General features: G+C 43.2%; 2 protein-coding genes across 5 annotated transcripts; both read left to right on the top strand.

Annotated features, from left to right (window-relative positions):
- Positions 1-354: 354 nt before the first annotated feature.
- rpz5 (rapunzel 5) lies at positions 355-4708 on the top strand. 3 transcript variants are annotated; one of them, XM_030749425.1, is made up of 2 exons: positions 355-542; positions 1948-4708. In XM_030749425.1, exon 2 carries the CDS (start codon positions 2011-2013, stop codon positions 3190-3192), a length of 1182 nt encoding a protein of 393 aa, XP_030605285.1. In that variant the 5' UTR covers positions 355-542; positions 1948-2010; the 3' UTR covers positions 3193-4708. The 3 variants fall into 3 exon arrangements, with proteins under 3 accessions (XP_030605285.1, XP_030605284.1, XP_030605286.1); XM_030749424.1 differs by having other exon boundaries at positions 356-545; positions 1950-4708; XM_030749426.1 differs by lacking the exon at positions 355-542 and adding an exon at positions 811-954 and having other exon boundaries at positions 1950-4708.
- Positions 4709-4766: 58 nt separating this feature from the next.
- On the top strand, positions 4767-11256 carry rpz4 (rapunzel 4). 2 transcript variants are annotated; one of them, XM_030749428.1, is made up of 3 exons: positions 4767-5000; positions 8549-8611; positions 8724-11255. In XM_030749428.1, the coding sequence occupies exon 3, from the start codon at positions 8744-8746 to the stop codon at positions 9917-9919; it is 1176 nt and encodes a 391-aa protein (XP_030605288.1). In that variant the 5' UTR covers positions 4767-5000; positions 8549-8611; positions 8724-8743; the 3' UTR covers positions 9920-11255. The 2 variants fall into 2 exon arrangements, with proteins under 2 accessions (XP_030605288.1, XP_030605289.1); XM_030749429.1 differs by lacking the exon at positions 4767-5000 and adding an exon at positions 7156-7963 and having other exon boundaries at positions 8724-11256.
- Positions 11257-13440: the final 2184 nt, after the last annotated feature.

The raw sequence follows: 13440 nt of genomic DNA, 5'->3' as shown, positions 1-13440 counted from the left end.
ATCACCTAAAAGTCTAACTAACTCGCTGTGGATCCTGACTTCCTGCAAGCACAGAGATCTCAGCGTGGCTCTCGAGCATGCAAGTTGGGGGGAGGCAGTGCAGTGGCCATGGCAACCTTATTCTAACAAGAAGGGTTTTGTGCTGATGGGCCGCTTTGTTGAGCCCGACTGTGACTGGCCTCCTTCACACTGCCTTTGTCTGTCTGTCCACACACACACACACACACACGCACACACACACACACACACAGAAACCAGTTTTTTTTTTATCTTTTCCCAGGGTGCATGGTGTCCCTGCATGGGGGAGTGTTTACAGGATGTTATCTGTGTCAGTGTTGGTCTCTCATCCCTCTGAGTGGGTTTTTTTATGGAATGCTGGAACAGGATGGAGGAGTTGCAAAGGGGGAGTGACGAGAGCCAGACAGAGAGAGAGGGAGAGAGAGAGAGACATATATATATCCCAGGGAGGCTGGTGCTCACAGGCACAGCTGGACTACTGGATAACTGGACTGTAGCCCATTGGATATTTAACAAAAAAAAAAAAGGTGAGTTTTCTCATTTTTTTCTTATTATTTGTTCACAGTCTCCATCATTTATTGTGATTCTAAAAAAAAGAAGATAGACAAACTCATTGCTCATACACATATTTATATTATATATAAGTATTTTAATTTTAATTCATGCTGTTACCATGAAATGAGAAATTAAGGTGGAATGCCACAGGTAGAGTGAGAGCCTTAGAGGATGTGGGCATGTGGAAAACCACGTCCTAAGTGCGACAGAGCCGTTAAATCTCTGTCGCACTTAGAAGAGAAACCAGAGTTTGATGAAGCGCCTGAGCGGGACTCGCCTTTTTCCCTCTCACTGAAATAGATTTTCACTTCTGCTGTTAAAGAAGACTTTTTGGTTTTACAAGGGAAGAAATTATCAAGCACTAACCAAGATAATTCCTCAGTAAGTATTTGATCACCTTTTTTTGTTTTCCTTCATTAGAATGGAATTTGAGTTTGTTATTAATTCCAAATTCAGATTTTGAAAAGTGCATTTTTGTTATTTATCATCAGTTGATTCACAAACAAATGTGCAAAAACACTGATGGCATGTTACTGAATGAAGTCAATCTAATTAGCACAGTGATAGGAAGGCTGTAAAATGACACCACTGATCTCATCACTGCAGCAATTATTGGTGAACCGATACTTTGTTGTTACATATAAACCTGTGTTTCTTTTAAAGTAAAGCCTGAAAAACATTATATTTGGATGTGTTTCAGTTAGATTGAGGCTGTAATGAGGAGGGAAATGTGATTACATTAATGAACAAGTGCACTGGTGGAGGATTTTCTTCTCTCAGACTTGGGTGTGCCTTTTTCTGAGCTCCAGGGAACCAGAAACGAGTTAGGTCATCTCTTCTGGGTATTTTACGTAGAAAAGTATAGAATCATCACCACCGTAAATCCCCTTTTTTGCCCATGTTGCGAACATCTGTGTTTGCTTTGGTTCTTGGCTATTGTTAGAGAAGTAGAAATGACATCCCAAAAGGCCAGCACTGCAGTGTTGCACAATACTCCACGTCATAATCCATGAGTACACATACCATGTCTGATATTTGCTCTGTTTTACCGTCCATGTGGCCTCATTTGTGTACTTTCCTTTTTCTTTTGGACCTGTGTCAATGCCACCGGGGCTTAAAACGAGTCCCTGTCATTAACTCGCACTCTGAGGGCGCGGCCTGAAACTGGCTGCCAACATGTGCTGACACGACCTACCGTTTGCTTTTATTGTAGAGTTTGTTTGTCACGAACATAAAAAGAGAGGCCTGATGTTGCTTACATTTGCTTTGCCAAGCGTAGCTGAAAAAATAAAAAGCAGAGCCATATTTTACCTGAAATGATTTAAAGTCTCACTTTAATGAACTTCACAAGGGTTTCGTGTTTCTTCTCCTTTCAGGCACCAGCAAAGCCTTTGGAAATCCTGTTAGATTAGCTACTGTGAAACACATAATTCAAAGATGAACAGTGTGGCAGACTGGCTCGTGCAGAACAGGGACAAGATTGAGAAAGGTGTGGAGATCATGGGGCAAGCCTCTGAGGTGCTAGCTGCCACCGTGGGCCAGCTTCACCCCGTTCTGGAGGCCGTGTTCGTGGCCTCGGCCGAGCTGCTCAGCAACCCGGACAGCAAAGAGGCTCGCTACCTAACTCAGCAATTCGAGCTGGTCAACCAGAAACTTGAAGGAATCCAAGATGAGATTGACAAACTTGCCCTGGAGCTGCAGAGGACGTCGATGAACAAGCAGAACTTTGATCGAGAGGCGCAGATGCTCAGTCAGTACGAGAAATTTCAGGACTTTGTCAACGCCAAGCCAAAGTTCAAGGAGAAGAAGATGGAGAAATTCATCAGCCATTATGAGAACACCGATATGGATGTGAACTTGGATGCTCTCTACAATGCTGTCACTGGGGAGAACACCTCAGGAGACCCTATGCTGGACATTGTAGTCGCTACAGAGCAGAGAAGCAGAAGGGCGGTGGAGGACTTCTGTGCTCAGCTGAAGAAGCTTTTTGTGGTTGGTATCATTGCTGTCATGGGTTATGCCGCCCTCAAGGAAGGAGGAGTCGGGGAGGAGATGGTGACAAAGTGGCAGGGACGAATGGAGGAAGTGGAAAAACGAATGAAAGCAGCTGTGGATGACTGTACAGAGAACTTCGCCCAGCAAGCCAAGCTGGATATAGAGCACCTAGTTCAGGAGAACCCTGGCATTGTTGATCAGGGCTTCACCAAATCAATCCTGGATGCTCTGGCTAGGAAGTATGACTGGGTGAACTGGTCCATCAGGGCCTTCAACGACCGGGAGCGCATTTTCTTTTTTAACTGGCTAGCTGGAAAGAAGTACCATGGAAGCGGAGGAGCCAACTGGTTTGACCTTTTGACCAAGACCAAGATCAAAGTGGTGGTCTCGTTCTGTGTCGACCCCAAGCCGATCAACAAGAGTCAGATCCAGGAGCAGATTGAGCAGCAGAAGCTGAAGGGGAACATGATGGCAGTGGCTCTGGCTTTGAACAAGAGCTTCCCCAACTGCCTGGTCCATGCCGTCAGCCATTACAAGGCGGTGGTGGAGTCCAACAACTTCCAAGGGGATTGTTACTACTTTGGAAAACACAAAAGAGCCTACCTGTGCATCCACCCTGAATAGGCTCACAAAAAATCTAACATGTACCCCCTTACTGAAGAATTCATGAATGCCTTTACCAGAGACTTGAAAATATCTCCATTAAATATAGAAATGTATTCATATATATTGTCTCTGTTGATGTATAATCCGCTCTGTCTGAACTCTGCCATGTGACCCACTGTCTAAAGCAACTATTTTTATTCTTATATGTACAGTATGTGTCTGTCCTTCAGCAGCTTTAAGGTGTTAGAGAGTCAGACCTCTTCATGCCAGCTTTGTCTTAGCATCAGGACCATGAATGTGTTGCCACTGAATACTAGCCTGCTAAGGTTGGGTGACTGAACAATATCTGTTTGTGAGATTTTTAAATTCTTTACCAACTTTGGATATTTTGAAGTTGACATTCTTGACTATCAAAACTGGGTATGTATACATTTAGATGGGATTGTCCTGTTAGCAGCTAAAGTTAAAAAAAATTAAACAAGTCTTCAACAGTTAAAGGAATTGTTTTACATTTTGGGAAAATGTGTGTATTTGCTCCCTTTCCCTCCCATTTCTATATAAAAACTCCAAAAAACATTTAGATCCATCCATTTTCTCCTGCTCATCCCAGGAGCCTATCCCAGCGGTCACAGGGCGCGAGGCAGGAGAGCCACATTCACGCCTACTTTACAATCATCAGTTAACTTAACATGTATGTGGACTGTGGAAGGAAGCTAGAGTACCTGGAGAAATCCCACTGAGGCCCAGGGAGAACATGCAAACTCCACCCAGATTCAAACCCAGACCTTCTTGCTCTAAAGTGACAGTGCTAAGCACTGCACCACCATGCCGCCCTTAGGTTAGCATAGAAAGTGCAAACAGAGGGTAACAGCTGGTCAGACTCCACTCAAGCACACAGAAACATTCTGCCCTCCAGTATCATTAACATCTTTATATTTCAATTAATATAAAACTGAACTGCAAACACGACCGTTTAAGATCCCGTAGCTAGCCTGTTTCTGACAGGCAGCTGTTAGCTTACTTCAGAGACATCAATCATAGACGCTCCTGTGAAATCACCGTTTGGCTGGTATAGATCACTCAAGCTAACATTTCTGGGTACATGTGCTCGTCTGCCTACTCGCACTCTCAACTGTCCTAAACATGCAGCTAACGCTGGCAAACGGAGAGCTTACCATCACAAGGGTGTTACAAGGGTTTGGTCAGGAAAGTGACTTCAGAGAGTCTAAACCAATCTCATTGTACATCCTGTATAATGACAATAAAGGCATTCTATTCTATAAACACAAAAACCTGCCATTAAAAAAAAATTATTATTAAGTACAGTGTTTACGAGCTGCAGATGTGCTGGCTGTTTCCCCTCGTTGAGTCTTTATGCCAGGTCATGCTCGGGCTGTTATTAATGTTGCCCACTCCTAGAATAAACACTTTTTTTTTCATGTCAAATATTTTGCTGTTTGGTGGAATGCATTCACCCACAATCAACATGCTTATGTGTATTTTACTTTCATTTGTAATAAAATAAAAATATGGATGTTTCTGTCATCATTTGTCATCATTACTTTGTTGAGTTCAAATGAACACAGATCAGCCCTGTAACGGTTATTACGCTGTAATAACATGCTTTTTGTTTATCGTATGGGTGGAGGCTGATCTGCACACAATATCAGCAACAGCCTGTTATGCCCACAACTTATTTGCCCTCCACCACCCGGGTTTTTTCTCCCTGTCAGACTGGGTGTGCCTGCTCTCTGTAACATGAGAGCCACGTGACCAATAGGAAGGCGAACAGTCTGAAGTCAGAGTCCTTCCGCAAACTTTCTGAGGTGAGTCCGTTTCTGTTGAAAATGTTTCATAGTGGACAGACACATTTTACCTGCGTGTTAGAGACACTGTGGGGCTCTGCTGGTGTCCGGGCTGCTCAATAGGAAAGGATCGATTCCGCTTAATCGATTTCATTCTCGTTACATAATCGAGCGAGTTTTCTTTTAAATCCCCTGTAACGCCTTCAGCGCTGTTAAAACCCTGAAACGCAGTCACGTATTTGCTGTTTAATGAAGCGAAGTGGGAGGTTAGCTGAACTTTAATGCAGTTCAGACCAAACTTTTCTGGGCGTTGGTTGCCAGGTCCGGGGCCACCGCTCCACTTTTTCCAGGAAGTGTTTTTTTTTTATCCGCGCGTGCGGCTGCGCCGTAACGCAAATCTGCGGCATTAAGCTGCTGTTTGTTTGTTTCTCTGCCCATCAGATGTAAAATGAAACGATTACAGCCCTCAAACACGCGCTGATCGATACATCATCCATTAAAGGGCGCATTTAACGGAGCGTTAAGTTTCCCCTCCTCGGTGGGCAGTGAGCGGTCAGCTGGAAGATGGACGGTTTGGTCATCTTACTGTCATGAAACTGGCACTGAGGCGCATGCGTGTTATTCGCTTCTTGTTACTTTATTTTGCTTCATAATGTTTACTGATTACACAGATCCTCATATACAATTTCCATCATCATCATTTCACAGCGTCATTGTCAAAATGACTCAAAAATACAAATCTAATAAGTATAACTGTCAGAATAAATAAATAAAGGCACAACAGGAAAAGTGCAGCCTGGCTGATATTTTTATTATATGCTCCATGAGACTGCATCATTGTATAAGCAGCAAATTAGAGTTCAGGTCAGAGCTGACAGAGCTGAAGGTCAGGCTGCTCCGCTGAAAGGCCATCATAATATTAATATTAATGGAGTAAAAAAGGGCAACAAAACCTGCTTCTAATCACTGCTGATTTGTAGCATATCCTGTATTTACCCACCTGCTTATTTAAAAAGGCAAATCCATGTTTGTGTAACTGCAAACAGCTCAAAAATACCTGAAATGGGACTAAAGGCTGCACTTATTTAACCCCAGCAGAAGAATGAGTAAAACATTTCCACCTGTGTGTAAAGCTGTGAAAGAAGGAAGCCGTGATATGAAAAGTACAACACTGTACAGTTCTTCATATATGAGGATGTTCAGGCAGTCTCCAGACTGACACATGCATCTGTTATATGAGCCGCGGCAGCTCTTTGTCTCTGAAAATGTGATTTCTTTAAGCACTTTTATGTTTGAAGCATCTGCGTGGAGGTGCTTCATGCTCTCAGACTGCAGCAACAAAACCCACGAGACCACGAGAAGGAGCGAAACTGAGAGATATCGTTTTTTACAGTTTCAGCACGGGAAAATCAAATCAGATGCTGTAACTGAAAATGCTCTAACTGGAATCTCATGTACTCTGGAAATTATGCAAATATTACATCCTTCATATCAGGTTTGAGTTTCAGTGGATTTATTTAAAAATGTGGCATTATGGGATTAGAGTTGTTGTGGAGAGCTTTATTATATTTGTGCATTAAACATAAAGTGATCAATAACAGCTGAATAGCTTAGCTAATCTGGTAAAAACATGCCTGGCCTGTTTGTGGCTGGGAGCAGTGGCTGCTACACCACAGCTAAACCCCAGTTTGTTTGGCACTTTAGCTTTTGGACAGAAAACGAGGCGCACATTTACTGCCCACTTTATTAGGTACACTCAAAAAAAACTATAAAAACAAAGAGTCCAAAATTTCAGCTTTTGCTCATATTGTCAAAAAGGCAGTAAGTCTATTTGTATAGGTTCTAGTCAGAGATGGTGTATTGGGCATTTAAAAATGTTCCTTTTATTTTGACCTGCCCATTAGCCCACATGTGGGATTTGTGCTGACTTTAGCTTAATTTTACTGCAGTCTGCATTCGTGAGAGGGAAGCTTCTGAGGTGTGTTTCCAAAAAAGGCTGAACTATTCCTTAAATCTGTGCTCACGTCTGTATTCTCCGGCTAAAACGATCAGCAGTCTGGACCCCTGTGTGCCGGTCTCTGACAGCTGCAGAGGTGTCAGTCTGATAAACGTCCACGGGACAGCGTGGACCTCAGCAGATAAACGAGCTGACGGATTATTTTCCATTGCTTTGTTACTGTGGTAACTTGCTGAGTTTCCCTGGAAATCGCACCCTTGCCCAGCGAGTTTAACCTCTTTACATTTAATCACTTCCCACGCCCTCTGCTCTGATATTGACTCAGGAGAAACGGCACGGCTGCTTCTCCTTCAGGAAAAAAACGGCATGAAAGAAACTAAAACACGTGACGGCAGATTGTTCTCCAGGAGCTGCAGCTTTCATCATTTTTTTCACTCAAATGAAATTTCCTTCCAAAAATGCACATGTCCAGATTTGCAGAAAGGACATGTCTGAACATGCCCAGGAAATCAGTCAGTGTTGCTCTGACTGTGAGTCCTGGAATCTGGAAAAGTTGTTCAAAGATTTTCCAGCAGGAATCCTGTTTTTGGGTGAAATGATCCAAGACAAAAATGTTTTTTTAACCTTCATTTTAATAAATGTCCAACATGGATGGAAGAGCTGTCTTCAATTCAGCCCTTTATTTTACTTTTACTTCTTACTTAAATTCCTAGATTTAGGCAAAGATCACAGTTTAGTTTCAATCCACTCTGTTAAAAAAAAGACCCCCATCAACAAAATTACCCTTACATGGAGAGAAATGAAGCCATACCAAATATGACACTAAGGGATCCTTAACGAGCTCCCATACATCTGCTGTTCCACTTCCATAAACCCGGAGCATCAAGCGCAGAAGCAGAAGATCACCTCATGCATGTCTGTGAAAACTTTCACATCTCAAAGTAAAGATGTCAAACAGATCACACTGTCCTCCAGCAGCGGGTCTGCTGCTGGACGCTCATCAACTGTCCTGACTTCACACTTTTAGGTACTTCCTGTTAATATTTTCAGTTTTTCAGACATGTTTTCAGTCTTGATGTTCAGCTAAGTTGTTGTTGGCTGCAGCTTCATATTTAACAGACAGATTATGATGTGGTTTCAGTTTTATCATTTAACTCTTTGCATTAAAGGATAAATGATGGATTTCAAGCTCTTTCTTAGGCATATTCATTTATGTTTAACCAGTTATCAGTGTGCTTTAAATGGGATGTGGTGGTATTTATCAGTCCAAGCACATAATTTAGTGCCACATGCTTTTATTCACTGCAAATTTTCCATGCTAAGCATGTGAGCTCAGTTTCTGTTAGGCTCAGCTTGAAGCCTCATGTTGCCTTTGCATTATAGTCACTGTGTTGAGAAATAGCAGTTTAAGTCTCACAAAGCCCTCAATGTAAATGTTAAATGTTGAGGAAGATAAGCTGTAGCTCCCAGCAGGGAACATTAGAATAACATGCAGCGGTTCAGCCCATACCGGTCCCCCGTCACGACTGAACTCTTTGCATTGTTGAGTCATTGGGTGTGACCAGCAGCCAGCACTGAGGCTCACTTGGCTGTTTCTCTCTTTCCTTATCAGCGTTTGCTGCGTAGGAAGAAGCACGAGGCCTGCAGTCCACAGTCTACACGCTGGAACAGAGCTGTAAGTAGCTTTAGGAAACCAAGAGCTCAGTCTGTGTTTTACTGATACTGTGGTGAATGTTAGGAGAGGATCAGTTCTGACTCTTTCTAACCCTGTGAATGTTTCTCTTCAGTCTGAGAGACGTCAGCAAAGATGGCAGACAAGCTGCAGAAGCTCGTGGCTGACAAGAAGGACATGGTGGAGACCGTGATGGAAGTGTTTGAGCAGGGAGCTGAAATGGTGGCCAGTATCGCCGGGGATCTCTTCCCCGTCTTCTCCATTGCTGCCCCGATTGTCAAACTGGCTCTGGATAACGTGGAGAGCAAAGAGGCTGCATTCATGAAGGAGCAGTTTCAGAAGGTCAGAGATCGTCTGGAGGTGGTGTCCGAGGAGCTTCAGCGGATCAACGACGAGATCAAGAAGAGTGGAGTGGATGCTACGTACTTCCCCGTGGAGGAAAACATCACTAACCAGTTCAGGAAGTACATGGACATCCTCAACGCCAAACCCAAGTTCCGGGAAGTGAAGAAGAAGCTCTTCCTGGAGCATTTTGCCAAAACCGGAGGCGATAAAAATCTTCACACCTTATACAACGTTGTGATGGGAGAAAATTTCTCCGGGGAATCTGTGCTCGAGATCATCCTGAACTATGAGGAGAAGAGTCGCCGGGCGATGGAGGACTTCTGTGCCCGTCTGAAGAAGCTCTTCTGCATTGGGCTCATTGCATTGCTGGGCCACGCTGCACTCAAAGGATATGATGAGGAGGACGATCTTCTGAAAGACTGGAGTGAGAAGATGAAGGCTGTCCAGGGTAGAATGAATGCTGTCATCGAAGACTGCATCGTCAGCTTCCCCAAACAAGCTGAAGAAGATTCCCGCCGACTGGTGAGAGACCAGCCAAACTTAACCAACCAGCAGCTAGCTGATGCTATCATAGAGCAGCTGAAGAAGAAGTACGACTGGGTGGGCTGGTCTGTGCGTATTTTCAGGTCTCCTTCGGGCCTGTTCGCCAACAAGAAGGATTTCCACTGCTCAACGGGAAAGAGCCGCTTCCAGGTCCCTTCATCAGACGAGAAACTGAACGTGTGGGTGTCCTACAGCTCCTCTCCCGAGCCTGTGGACAAGAGCCACATCCAGCAGCTGATCCAGTCTCAGAAGAAACTGGCAGTGGTCGGGGTAGCTGAGTTCCTATTTGAGAAGTTACCTGGTGACTGTGTGGTTCACACAATCAAAACCACCAAAGATCTGGCCTGCTCATCGAGCTTCGAAGATGACCTTCACTACTGGGAGGAGCACAAGAACTTCTACGTCTGTGTTCATTCAGCTTGATGTTTCAGACACTGAACTAAACTCTGAAAGTCTCTCGTCCTGTGTTTGTGTTTCTTGTGTTTCACATCATATTTGAATAGATGAATACTGCACCTCTGCTTCACCTTACACTCCTCTAGAAGCACGTTTTGCATCCATCTTGGTTTTTTTGATGCTCCTATCTAAATGAATGGAAGAGAGCCACAATATTTACTGGTCATGAGAACATAAAAAACACGTATGATAACCAAATGAATCTGATATAAAAAAAAAATAAGTTAAAAAGAGTTAAAAAGACTTTTCATCACCGTCTCACCCTGAGCAAACATCCTCCTCAGTCATGTTATATAATAAGCAGTATAATAAATAATAAGCAGTAGGCACGCCTGCTGTAACAGTTAGAGCGGTCATAAACCTCTGCTGTGTGCATGTGTCAGTGCAACCACATGATTGGCCGACATGTTTCCCAGGTGTTGATGAGGGACATTAAGGAATCCTCCCATAGCTGCAGCGGTCTGACATCATACAGCAGGTGCCTCAGCTGCACCTCCACAATCACCGTTTTATGCTTCAATGTTCTTTTTCTATTATTCACAGACACGAGGTTCATCACAGGAAGCTAACATAAAGAAAACCTAAACATTAATTAGACATAATGGTAATTAGCATGGATTAGCACAGTTTTTCCGTTCCTATGCTCAGAAAAGATGCTGAAGCTCTGCCGTTCAGTCAGATCAGGGCTGAAAGAACGGCCTGAAGAAGCACCTGAAGGCTTTCCCGCGATGAGGCTGGCGGAGTGCTCGCCTCCCGGCTCACTTTGTGTTAGTCAAAGTCGTGAGCCAGATTTTAGAGAAACCTAATCAGACATATTTTCATGAAATTCAGGAGGACGTGGTAGTTTCTTTGCAGCAGAGCATGCTGGGAGTTCAGCTGTCGCAGAGAGACCATGTTTGTGTTGGTGGTGATAGGCGCTCACTTCTGTACAGGGATAAACAGTTATGGGTTTTTTGGTTAATCGGGGGTTTGGGATTCAGCACCAACTGATTTTTTAGAGATTTGAATAAAAATGTATAATCTGACGACTACATGACACTACTCTGTAACAGTTATATGAACCTGTTTTAATATCGTGTGTTTTTCGATCTGTGTTTCTGCTGTTTTTGTATTGTTTATATGTTATCATCTAAATCTAATAAATTCTGCTAATATCCAATAAAAACTTGTGCGACATTGATTTGAATGTAAAAATGTTTCATAGAAAATGCTGATGCTGCACGTCTGTGACATATTATTTCCATGCATCGTGTCTCAGATGATAATTTTTGCACCATAAGAACTGAGTGTAATAAATCTTCCAAATAAATATAGTCAAGCATTGTTTGTTTGTGTATTATCCTGATTTATTGGAGCTGATGTTTGTCCGCTCGTTTTAAGATTCAAACTCTGCGGTTCGTTCTGGTAAATGATGCAATCCGGGATCATTTGGGCTCATTAGTCTTAATTTTTGATTGCAAAATAATTCAAGAGCTGCTTTCTATTGAAACAAACAGATGGTAATCATTTATTGAATCTAATGTTGTCATCAGTGTATGTTTCTGTTACTCGATCAAATACTTTTCTGATTCTCGACAGTAAAAATCTGTAAATTTGTTTGTAAAGTTGAAAAGCTGAAACAGTCACTTCAGCAGATGTTGGTGTTGTCAAAAAATTAGGTCATCTTTGGGCTCCGTGGACACCAGGACACACAATCACCAACAAAACCACAACAAAAGTCAACAATCTTTCCTCCTCTGAATCCTAATTATCATCAGGAAGTCCATAAATCCTGATGCTATAGAACCATGCTACATCTGTTTGCTAAGTGCCGTTAGCCACCCTTCCCATTAAATGTGCCACATTCAACAACCTGAAAGATGGCAGATGGTTGCCCTCCCAGGTCCCGTCATTAGGACCACATGGATGGTTGGGTCAGGATCTGTATTCTTGCTGTGAGGCAGTTTCATCCCACCAGTTAAACAGCAGAGAGCTGTTAAAGGAGGAAATACTGCATCAGTTCTGCCCCACTGAGACTGAGGAGGTATTTAACACTCAGCTGTTCTGTGGGGACATTTTACAGCTCAGAAAAAAATCAGGATATTATGGTTTTTTAGTTTGGAGACACCCACAGTGCTCTGTAATTATGTGGTTGTGGCTTTTCTATCTTCGGCACACAAACACTCACGCCGGCCTGCAGAGCATCAGACTGCGGGTCAAGTGTCCCGACAGAAATGAACAAGTGCAACAAATTTCAAGTTTGCCAAGGACGTATTTATAGAGAGATATTTTTACTGAGATGAGTGAATATGAACATGAGGAATGTCACAGTGTATTATGCTTAATCTCTGGAGCTTGAAAAAAGGCGGGTTTTAATGGGTGTTCTCGTCATGTAAGGCTAATGTTAGAAGCTTTAGAAGACCTCCAGATTACTGATTAAAGATTTAGATGTTGGACTGTTACACTGTTTCTGACAACCCTCAGTCAAAGGGTTAAAATAAGCATAATACATCTGTGTGGATTCTCAGTCATCCAGGTCATAGTAGTCTCTGGAGCTTGAAAAAGGCGACTGTTTATGTCCACTGTGAACAACCATCATTGAACAGAGGAGGTGGATTACGTCACCACCTTTCCCCCGCTTACAGTGCTGTCCTGAGCTCCCTTCCCAGACGTCTCAGCCCCCCCTCACACCTTTGTTCCAGTGACCTCAATAGGCCACAGGAAACAATGGAGCGGAGTCCTAAATTGGTTTCAACTGAAACCACTGATTGAAATGACCCACGCCTCCTTCACACCTGGGCACATGTGTTTATGCTCATGATCAATAGAGGGTCATAACCACCTCCAGGGGACTACGCCCACAGGGGTTTAAATACCTGGGTCTCTCCACCATTTGGTTGAGAACTGAAGAAGCCTTTCGGATGAGAGGTGAAACGTCTTCAAGAAACAAAAAGAAGTCCAGTCGCCTTTTTTCAAGCTCCAGAGACTACTATGACCTGGATGACTGAGAATCTACACAGATGTATTATGCTTATTTTAACCCTTTGACTGAGGGTTGTCAGAAACAGTGTAACAGTCCAACATCTAAATCTTTAATCAGTAATCTGGAGGTCTTCTAAAGCTTCTAACATTAGCCTTACATGACGAGAACACCCATTAAAACCTGCAAATAATAATCAAATAAAATAACAGTCTAAGAGCTCTTAGAACAGGTTCTCTGTATGTGTTTGAATGATTAGCTGCTCAGACACATGAAGCAGAAACACACAGAGAACTGAACAAGAAACAGAAGTAAAACTCGTGTGAAGGTGAGCGATGTGAAAACAGAAGAAGAACAGAAAACAGAGGCCCATAACCACGGCTAAGTGGCAGCCGCTGGGGCTAAAAATGAGACCAACACTTCAAGTCCTAAAACCTGCACTTCCTGTAAGATCCACCTGAGCTCAGATCCAAAAGTGAGTGGATCCCCACAGACTCCTGAGTTACGCTGCAGAAATGAATCAAACTCC

This window comes from Archocentrus centrarchus, chromosome 16, assembly GCF_007364275.1.
Source record: "Archocentrus centrarchus isolate MPI-CPG fArcCen1 chromosome 16, fArcCen1, whole genome shotgun sequence".
NCBI lineage: Eukaryota > Metazoa > Chordata > Actinopteri > Cichliformes > Cichlidae > Archocentrus > Archocentrus centrarchus.
The sequence above is the reverse complement of the archived record's forward strand: the minus strand, read 5'-3'. Positions and strand labels throughout refer to the sequence as shown.

Coding starts and splice junctions, on each gene's coding strand:
- rpz5 (XM_030749425.1), top strand. CDS start 2,011: ATGAACAGTGTGGCAGACTGGCTCGTGCAGAACAGGGACAAGATTGAG.
- rpz4 (XM_030749429.1), top strand. CDS start 8,744: ATGGCAGACAAGCTGCAGAAGCTCGTGGCTGACAAGAAGGACATGGTG.